Consider the following 11,184-nt stretch of genomic DNA (forward strand, 5'->3'; position numbering starts at 1 on the left):
CTTTTGCTCAAGGACCTGGGTGCACTTGGTGGATAATGCGGGAGGATGGTGAAGTCCGATGTGTACCTCAAGGGGATTTGATTTTAGGTGAGAATAGCCAATGATTTGAACTGTATGATGTTAATTGCTGTATAATACTGCATATCAGCACTTCTATGGTGGCTATATGCCATATCAGTGGTATTACAGTAAGAATCACCTAGATTAATGAAGAATGAATTTTGATGAAACTGAGCAAAGTGCAAGCAATGGTAGAATCGGACAAGTGCAGCGGTAGTGGAACCAGAACTGGCTTCAGCATGCAACAATCCAACACCACACACCATCTCTCCTGCCCTGAAGGACTGTTATGACAGATGGAGCCCAAAGTCATGGACTAAATGAACTCAACAAATATTTTATAGGGATGGCCCATAGACTAAGGGAATGATATCTGTATATATATCAAAAGACAGGAAAAGTGGTGGTGATTAATTGGAATGTGCTGGAAAGTGTGGGACCTGGGCATGATGTAGATGGTATAGAATAAGGGGTGGATACTGTCCTGGTTTCAGCTGGGATAGAGTTAATTTTCTTCCTAGTAGCTGGTACAGTGCTGTGTTTTGGATTTAGGATGAGAATAACATTGATAGCAACAACTAAAACATCAGTGTGTTAAGTAGTGCTTACACTAGTCAAGGACTTTTCAGCTTCCCATGCTCTACTGACCGAGAAGGCTGGAGATGCACAAAGAGCAGGGAGGGGGCACAGCCAGGACAGCTGTCCCAGACTGGCCAAAGGGATATTCCATGCCATGTGATGTCATGTTCAGTAGATGAACTAGGGAAAAGCTGGCTGGGGGGCCGCTGCTTGGGGACTGACTAGGTGGTAAGCAATTGCATCATGCTGCATCACCTGTGTATATTTTTTTATTATTATTATTATTACTTTTTTACTTTATTTTATTTCAATTATCAAACTGTTTTTATCTCAACCCATGAGTTTTCTCACTTTTACTCTTCCAATTCTGTCCCCCATCCCACCGGGGCGGGGGAGTGAGCGAGCAGCTGTATGGTGCTCAGTTGCTGGCTGGGGTTAAACCATGACATAGGGTCACAGTTTAATATAGCAGGAAACCAGGAGAATTAGAGAGAGAAGCTTTTTTCTGTGAGAATCAGCAAAAATTTTTAAAACACATGACCTACTTAAATATCCCCATTATGACCATGCAGGCACCTCTTGGGAAAAGAAAGACACAAGGACAGAGAAGCATCTGGCAAGTTCCTGGGACTGTGTTAGGAACAAAAATCCTTGAACAGAAGACATAAAAAGCAGTTAGGAAGGAAGGCAGTACTATGTTTGATCTGAACCAGTGGGGAAGAAGCAGCTGAAAACACTGAGCGTTCATGAAGGGATGATTCTTCATTTTTAGGAAAATAAGGAAGAACATAAAAAGAAGAAAATGGGCTTCAGGAAATTAAACTTCAGCAAACTCACCCACCCACCATGCACAAAGACATTTCTGTAAGCACACCAACAGGTAGGAAACTGGCTTGCTCTTCCGTGAAGGGGTGGCACTGAGCACTTACACCAAAAGCACAGGAATGCTAGTGCCTCTTCTTTGTTGACACCTAATTAGAACGGTGTCTATGATTAGACAGCTACTAAAACCAACACCAGGAACAAACACGGAGAAAATTCATTAGATGATAATTAAATAAATCAGATGTTCTCAAATCAGTTAAATCTGTTGAAATTCACCACATGGTATTTAGAGCTGACTGAACCAGTCTCAGAATTATCACTAGTCATTTTTGAGAATTTGTAGAGGACAGCAGTGATTCCAAAAGACTGGAAAACATCTAGTGAGTAGCTTTAAAAAAATGAAAAAAAAAAGGCAGAGCCAAGGAAGTAAAGATGCAGCAACTGAATTTCAATTCACCCAAAATATGGAATAAAAATTATTTGGAATAAGTTGAGTAATACATAGACCTGTCAAGAACAAGTTACTTCAAAATCTATCAAAATATTCTTTATGACATAGTAGCAGACCCTGTAGTTAGAGAAGCAGCAGTAGGTATCATGTAGCCCAACTTCATGAGCCTTTGAACATTGTTTCTCATGGGACTTTCATAAGCAAAGAAGAGAAATATAATGCTGCAAAAGGAAACAAGTTCTAATAAACAGATGACACTAAACTTGGAAGGGCTGCATGCATGCTGAAAGACAAGACTACATGTTAAAGCAATCTTAATAAATTTAAGAAAAGGTCTGCAGAAGACCTGAATACAATTCAGTAAGGGGAATTCCAGACCTCAACAGGAATAAGTAACAGCGGAAACACAAGATGGAGAACAACTAGTGAGGCAGCAGCACAGTGGAAAAGGAGCACTGAGGCTATAGTGGAGCATACTCTGACGAGTAGTCTATGTCACACTAACAAAATCGGCAAAATCTCATGCTAGGATACATAACCAGCAGGTTGCGAGTCTAGAAAGTTACAATGGGACAGGGAATTGTTTTCAAAAGAACAGGACAGTGGATGCTAAGGAAGGAAAATCCAGAGCATCGTGCACTGGAGTGAGCTGCTGTCTATCTTCTTTGTAAAGAGATTTCAGTGTCCAGGGCTGTTGGCCTGACACCGTTAGCTATCAGCACAGGCATGAATGTAAAATAAATACTTCTCCCTCCCTGCCCCCACCCTGAAAGAAAACCATATATTTTCTACATCCCAAAAAGGTTTGCCTTAAAAGTTTTTACTCCTTCTAGGTAGCAGAAGAACTGCCTGCCTGCTGACCATTTTACAACTAACCATCATAACAGGAAAGATATTTAACAAACAAAATTGAGCTTTACATCCCCCAAGATATAGGAAACTGGGTAGGTGTATAACCTCTCGCAGGACATGTCAGTAAGTTTTTATTTTATTTTCTAACATATATCTACCTCGTAACTTTGGAATTTTCCTTCTATAGTATTTAATTATTTGAGTAATAAAAAAATAAACGTGCAACTTGATGTCTTTATTGCAAACAAAGAAAAGAAGAGACTGAATAGTCTGACATTGTCTTTTTAAAGATTACACATAATGAGAATGAGATTGCTGAAAATCATACGTTATTCATTCAGATTTACTACCACAGCAAAAAGCTTTAGATTAATTGGCTTAGTCATTTTTCAAATATATTGCAGCATTAATTAATCTCGCTCATCTATAAATGGAACAGTAGAGAGGAGAATTTTTTAAGAACTTCATTTAGGATTGCCAAGGTTCTACCAACAGTGATAATCAGTATAAAGGATTAAGTAAAGTATATTAAAGTAGTAACATATTGCTGGTACAAGTTCAGACTTGAAGAATACACAAATCAATACAGAATAAAATATGCTAGTGCCATTCTACTGCCTATGACCAGGTGACTGCACATCATAAATTTACATCCTTTACTCATCTTAGCTGGCTGCAGCATAGAGACCAGGAAAGATCATCTTTAGTAACGGCAAAGGTACCATACTGGCAGAAAGGTACTGAAAGAAATTGCAAAGCTGGATGAAGTAAATGGGAGTCTCTGAATTCAAGGACTGTGAAAACAAAATATTACTTATGCACTGAAGCCCAATCAAAAAATATGTGTATGAAGTCAAATACCTTATCGGCTCCTATTAAGACTCAGGCGCTCAGATAACTTTGCAGGTTTGTGCCTAATCAATATTAAAATGCAGCAGAAACACAACTTTTACATGAAATCAGAAGTTAAATGAGAATCCAAACTTCAAAAAAAATCAATACAGAATCAACATTTTTTGTTTTTACAATTGCAGAATTTAGAATTTTTAGGCTAATCAGTTTAGGATGACCTAGCCTATAATGTAGTACAATGTTTCAAGTAAGGAGTAAAGAACATTGAATTTTATCCTTCTCAGTTATCTAGATACTCATGACCACATATGCCATCCTGCAATCTACTACACGTTCACACATACCTGCACATACCATACCATGAATAAAAATCAGAATTTCCTTCCTATCTCCCTGCAATTGTTTCTTAGTAACTGAAGAAATGAAAGAAGATCTAGCTTTGAACCTCTTCAAAGGAATCTTTCTCTTATTATTCATTCTGCAGCAATTAAAAAGGGCTTCCACATTTTCTATATTTAAATCATAAAGACGCTGCCTTCACTCCCTCCCATAGGTTTTGCACACAAAATTTTATTCATGCACTGTTCACAGAAACAAGAATTTTTAAAATTACAAAGAAATGCTATTATCAGGCATGCGAGCCTCTCCCATGCAGTTGTCTCATATCACAAGATGCAAGAAGAAAGCAATCTATTCACTGCTGTGAGAAACAGTATCTTAACAAAAACAGATTTTCAAAGTTGGGTTTTCTTGCTTTTTTGTTGTTGCATGCAAATCCTTGCAGCATAACACACGTTTGGACACTCGTTTTCAGAAGTTTTCATCCCCTTGTTTCCTTGGCATCATTGCCAAATATACTTGAAGCAATTTCTTGACAAGAACTAAAGCATTTTATATCTGTAAAAGGTGGCAAATTCAACTTCGTCTTGCATACCATCTCTTTTGCAATTTTACCAAAATACAGCTATTATAAGCATGTTATGAGGCTACCAACAAAGCGGTGCATGGCTATGCAGTGCAAATGATCATGCAGAGTGTTCTGTTTCTTTGGAACAACAGTGAATTCAGTAAAAATATGTCCCATCATTACTTCTGGTTCACCAGAATAAACTCAGAAGCAACAGACATAATGTGTTCCTACTCCTCTACACAGGCTTTGAAGTTCTCTTGTCATAGATTTTAGGTGCCACACTAAAAGAATATAATTAAAATAAAAGCGGATGTCTCCCTTTGCTTTGAGACAGCAACAAGTATTAAAATAATTTATTAGAACAGAAAATTTTTACTATAACATTTGGAGAAGAGGACTGCATCTTATAGGAGACCCCCACCAATCAACCAGTTTTTCCTTAACTGATTTTACTTCCTGCCCAAGTTTCCATCTGCAGGTCAGTAGAAGACCTACCACGTAGTCAGTCACCTTTGAGGAACAAGAAGCTGCATGCCCATCTGAACTAGGAGTCAATGGAAGACAAGTGTTGATTTTCATAGGCTCTGGATAACCCACCTATCCCCTAACAGCTTAATGACCATAGTTGAAATCTACATCCAAAGTACACTGTTATTAAGCAACTCAGTATCCAACCTCTGCAGCCACACAGACTAGCTCCCAGTCTTCAAACACCCCTCTCCTTCCATTCCCAATTCTTTATCAGCACATCCCCTGTTACCACAGGCAACAGCAAGCATGTCATAACAGTGATTTAAGTGCCAGACCACAAACCCAAGTGAGAGAAGGAGTGCATCTAGCTCCATCTCACACTTTGTCCATGCACATGGTGGCAGAGGCAACCGAGTTGTCAAGCTTCAGTCCTTAAGAAAAAATCAGATGTAGCACTGGGCTGTCTGAGCAGATCACACTGTCTTTCTAAAGAAAGGCCATTGGACTGGAGCTGGCCCACAGACTCCTTTTGGAAGGTACAAAGTTAAGCCAGTCACTAACCATTTTAAAAGCCTTGAACTAACAAACAAACAAAACCCATCAGCTATATTTCCCACTTTGGTACTGGAAATCAATTCAGCCATTAACCAGCACTTTATGTTTTGTAAAGATTATACACCATTCCTAGATGGTTTTCAAAGAGAGCACAAAAATACAGAACATATAAACACTGACCTTGTTTCTTTTAATCCTTCTTTCTGAATGACTTCCAGTATTTGTTTTGCAGTCATTGGTGAGTTGGGGTACTTTTCCAATGCCTGAAAAGAAATAATAAATGTGTAAGTGACAAGACACAGCTGTCCTGTGAATCTGAAAGGTTATGCGATCATGCAGTTTTTATGTAGTCATTTGTGAAAGGCAGGGAACGGTAGTGTTGAGACTGGAGTCCTCTGTTGGAAGGCCAGATATAATCCAGGAAACTGCAGCGAGAATAAGATTTACTTGATGCTTTTGTGCATCATCTGCTACTTCCGCCTTACCGAGTTCCAAATAAAAGAGTTGAAATATGCAACTAGTTTTATCACACAGCAACAGAGTTCCTTTCAGGCAGGAGGGGGAAAAAAAAAACAACCAAAAACAACACAGAAAGAAAGAGACAGCTAGTCTTCTTTTTTGATTTTTATTACTTTAGAACTATTTGAGATCATTTGAATATTCTACACTTAGGTTTTGTCATGACCTCAGGAACAAAATTGGCTAAAATCTTCCATTTGTAGAACAGGAGCTACTGTGAGAATTGACACAGATAGGTTTCAATTTTTAAATGCTTTTTGTTTCTCAAAACAATGAAAAATTAAGTAGTCAGAACAGTCACAGCACACAAGATGCTACATGACAGAGTGCAGTATATTTTTCCAGTTCAGCTCAGTTTTCCACTCCTTTGCCTTTTCCAATTGAGCCCAAAGTAACCCACTCCTTTTCCAGATACAACTATTTCGTACAGATTTTTCTGGTTTTCCACTTCCTTTTTGTCCCCATCAGTTTTAAGCTGTTAAACAAACAGCTACTCTTTTGCTCATGTAAAGTGCCAGATTGACAGCCCTGGAAAATGAAACCTTTCAATCAGCAGTAAAAGGTGCAGCACAGGCCACGGCAATCAAGCTTCCCAGAGCATCTTGCCAACATATCTCAGCCAGAACTTGCATTACTACCCTGGGTAAATAAGAAATCAGTTTGGTCTCCAAATTCATCTGATCCTGAGCTTCTCTTTAGTAGTTACCAAATGATGGCAATTGTGAAAGTAGCTACTACTGTGTGGATACCTGCCCACTAGGGACTAGAGATACGACCACATCGTATCATGCAAGTCATCAAAGTGTGAAGGGTGCTAGCCAGGGCTGTAATTCAAGCAGCTCACCTAAAGCCAAAGCCTCCCTACTCACTACAACTTGACGAGCTCAGCCCTCTCCTGCCATTTTACAATTCTGATTTACTGCCTGTTCTCTCCTTTCGCAGCCAAAACACAGTTTACCAAATCCTTCGGTTCTTTGTTACAGATGAGCTTTGTATCCTTTATCTTTCAGTTCCACAAAGGAAAATGCAGAAGTGAGGGCTGTACTAGAAAGGTCTAGGAGCTGAACTGCGCTTATCTCACGTACATCAATAGACAAGATTCAAAAGGGACCCGTCGGGAAAGGAAAACCAAAAGGTGATTGGAAAGGAGAAAGAAGAGTGGGTAGGAAAGAGTATGGCAATGAGTAAGGATGGAAGGACCCACACAGGGCTGGGAAAAGGGCCATTGCACAGCAAGGGAAGAGAAATGATACAATGTATTAGTGACAGAACCACAATGACACATTGGAGAAATGACAATGCGTATAAAGATTAAGACTAGGATGAGAAAAGATTAATGGTGTGAAGAGACAAAAGTGGAAACTTTAATCTTCAGAAAGAAGACAAAGAAAAAGGACAAGGTAAAATGAGAATACACCAAAATAAAGGGAAAAGAAGATATTTGAACTGGGAACATTCCAGAGGGCAAACTGGAAAGGACAGAAGAGGAAACTACACTGTACTGGACACAGCTATGAAGGAAACTGTGTGCACTTGAAAGTGGGGTTACTCACTGTGGAGGATTCCCTGTTTCTCTTCCTGAGTACAGGCCCCTCAGCACACCTGGGCAGCTCCTCCCTGCAATTGAGAAAATTTGGGTAGCCCTGTCCCCTTCTCTACGACATCACATCCTAGTCTATAAAGTCAGTAAAAGTGCCAAGTATTACCACGTGAGTTTGACAATAATGGGAAGGAAACAATAAAGCTACGCAACCATCAGAAGTCACCCTTTCTGGACAATGGGAGAAGGGAGAGCAGTTTGTGCTGAGGAAGCTGCACTGAACTGGTGGTGGAAACAATGGCTAGACATACGGATACGGAAGAGATCTTCACCAAACAACAATGAAACCAACAAGCAGGATGCATTACACCACTACAGAAAGTTTAATCAAACCCTCAAGGCAGATTTCAAATACCACAGTATGAAGTGAACACATTCAGGGTATAATGACAAACTGAAATGCAGAGTATGTTAGACAAGCTGAATGTGCGGGAGCAAACAATTGCCCATTGTGTGGACTTGTTTTACTCCGGACATGTAGTGTGGGCTGCAGTTCATATACCCATGAATTTAGTTCTGTTCATCTAACCCTTTAAACCTTTTAAAGCCTGTTATTTAAAGAACTGTTCATACCCTAACTGAAAAGCATTAATTCTCCAATTCAAACACTGCTTAAGTTGAAAATCCTGTTATTGTGTACCTGATTAAGTTTTCTTTATCAGAACAAAGATTAATTTAGCAGAGAACCTTAGTAAAGATGTTTTTTCTGCCCTTCCCACCATGCTGTCACACCGCCCCCCCAGTTTTAACCTAACGATTTATCACAGTAAGAAAATAAAAATAATTACTTGTAAAAACATTTTAATGATAATCTCATTTTCTTCCCCCAGTTATGGAAAACAGCATCAGAGTATTATTTAAGAGTCTGTGAACTAATGAATACACTGAACTGATAATTGCACTAGCGTCTCTTGCTTCTGTATCTCACCATTAACACTGCGAAAAGCCCGCAATCCCTTTTGCATTTCTAAGACTTTTAAAAATAATATTAGAAATTCAAACTGAATTACTAACTGTGCCTTAAGGCAAATAAAATACTAAAATGCAGTACCATAGTTAAGTCATAGATTTCTTGGTCAGAAAAAGTAATGCACGTCAGGGGAGGAAGCCTTTATCTGTTTTAAATATCTTTCTCCCTCCTCCCACTCCATCCACCAACACTTGTATCGTATATGGGCAGTGACTAATAATGCTGAAATTAAAACATGCCAAAGTACTGTCATGAAGAGTATGATTGTTTCGATGTATTTTGTTAAGAACAACAATGGCAGAAGAATGCTTTGCACTGACTGCAACCTCTACCACAGAGGATCAAATATGCTCTATTTATTCCTGCCATTCAACCACAGCCTTAAAAAGGGACAGCTGCTAAATAACTGGGACAAATAATTTGATACCCATCAGGACAATCTGGAACAGAACAGAAGTAGTCATTGCACTGAACACATTCTTGGTGTTCATTCAAACGCTGATTAATGGCTCAAAGAGAAGACGACTCAGATCCTACCAAGCACAGTGGAAATCAAGCCTCCCAGCAAATGGTAGCAGCCTGACAAATTGTTATGTTTGTATCACCTACACATATCAACCCACAACTTCAGAGATATTAAATAATTACACAGATGCCACAAACACGTACATTCCCAGTTTCATTGGAAAAGTCATGTCAGTTATATGAGACAAGAAGAAATCCAAATTCCTTTTCTCACCACGGCATCTATCATCTTCTGTGCATTGACAACTGCTCAAAAAAAATCAGTTGCCACGGTGGGGAAAAAACACTTTCCAGTGAACTGTTAACAAGAAAACTCTAGAGCAGAGTCAAGACTCAACTTTGCATAAGACAGAAATCCTGAATGCTCAGCTCGCCTACAAAATCAGAAGAGAATCTCTATATAATTGACAGAATGATTAGTTTAATTTACATACACAGCTGCTTGTGACTACCTGAATCAGATCTGCTCAATCGTTTGCATTTCAGCCACTAGAGGGAACACAAGCAGAGGGACAGCATGAAGAAAAGTGAAGTAGAAAGTCGGCCTTCCTGCCACCCGTAAACATTCCTGCAGAAAGTCAGAAGCTTTCCCAGGGAAGCGACTAGTAGTCCTGCAGCTATCAGTTATTACGCTGACAGAAAATGATTCTTCTAAACAAGAACCAAGTGTGGTCTGATACTGTGCTGTGGTCCAAAAGCAGCAGGCAGATCAGTCTAGTGGGCTTGTTGATGCTGACTGTGAGGCCAGAGCACAGTTAGCTGGAACCAGCCAGAGCCTCTTCCATTTCTGGAAGCTGCCTGCAGGGATCTGAAGGTCAGGTAGCTGACAAAAAATCAGGATCATTTTATTACATCTGCTTGGTCAAACTATAGGCTAAGCCACTACTCACAAACTGAAGCAATTCTTTTTAGAACATTATTTAAATAATTTGGGAGGAGAAAGAGGAACAGTACAGTTACTGCCAGTGCTCCCACTCAACAGCTAAAATACAAGTCAGGCTGAACTGCACAATAGACAACCTTTACTGCCCTAAGACAGCAGGGTGAATAAAAGAACAGAAAAATAACTTTCCTTCTCCTAAGCAGAAAATATATGATATTTTCTAGCCACCCATTACTAAATTAAGGAATTGAAAGATGGAGTCCCAAACAGGGTACAAGAACATCATCCTGGAAAAAATCCAGCATTGTCTTTTCCAGCTGCTTGTGTGAGGTTAACAGGAGGACTGACTTCTATTGTGGGAAATGCCCCACTCAAATATTTTGTATTCATTTTTCATTAAATCTTTGGGGAATTATCAGCAGCCTGGTAAAAGTTCAAAGCCCTTTGTGCAAAGAAAGATGCGTAAATGGTTAGAAGAGGGTAGGGTAGTGTACAGAGTGGGGGAAGAAGGGAAGTGCATAGAGATGGATGAAGAGGAGAAAACAGCAAGATCAAGAGGAGGGAGGGTACATGATACATGAAAAAGAGGAAGGAAGGATGAAAATAAGAAGGGAAGATGCACTACAACCTATTTTAACAGAAGTTCTCAAATAGATATTCATGGAGCTCTTGCTGATGGTGATTAAGAGAAAGGTAAAGAGTAGTTTCCAAGTACTAAAATATTAAAAGAAGCTGAAACGGAAGTAATAATTCTCCTGATAGGACTTTTGTCTCTGAGCAGTTGCAGTTACAATAAGGAAGTTATAAAATCTGAGTAGAAGAAGGTGCATTTCATAAGACATGTCTTTCATGGTATGCTCCATACTATGAATTTGTCTCTGTAATCCATGCACCACTACAGATAAGAAACAAAAGTAAAACCAAGCAAGGAAAGGAACAAAGTTGTAACATGAACAAGAAAGCAACACAAAAATACCTAAACCTGCTGAAATACATTAAGTTTTAACATCAGTTATGTGCATGCTTGCTAGTCCACACTTTTTTTAGGTTCAGAAGTAATGCCACTGACCTGTAGAGCTCAAATGGTTTGAGCTCTCCAGCTACTAGGAATAAAATTAACTCTATCCCAACC

The 11,184-nt window shown here is 39.2% G+C and overlaps 1 protein-coding gene across 1 annotated transcript in view; it reads right to left on the minus strand.

Moving 5' to 3' along the window:
* The window catches only part of ASXL3 (additional sex combs like transcriptional regulator 3), a 109,596-nt gene extending 103,781 nt beyond the window's left edge, over window positions 1-5,815 (minus strand). The window contains exon 1 of the mRNA XM_009331428.1: window positions 5,736-5,815. Coding sequence (XP_009329703.1) covers window positions 5,736-5,791 — 56 coding nt within the window. The 5' untranslated portion in view covers window positions 5,792-5,815. The remainder of the gene's footprint in view (window positions 1-5,735) is intronic.
* Between the last annotated feature and the right edge of the window lie 5,369 nt (window positions 5,816-11,184).

Source organism: Pygoscelis adeliae, unplaced genomic scaffold (genome assembly GCF_000699105.1).
Source record: "Pygoscelis adeliae isolate BGI_AS28 unplaced genomic scaffold, ASM69910v1 Scaffold108, whole genome shotgun sequence".
In the NCBI taxonomy this organism is placed as follows: Eukaryota; Metazoa; Chordata; class Aves; order Sphenisciformes; family Spheniscidae; genus Pygoscelis; species Pygoscelis adeliae.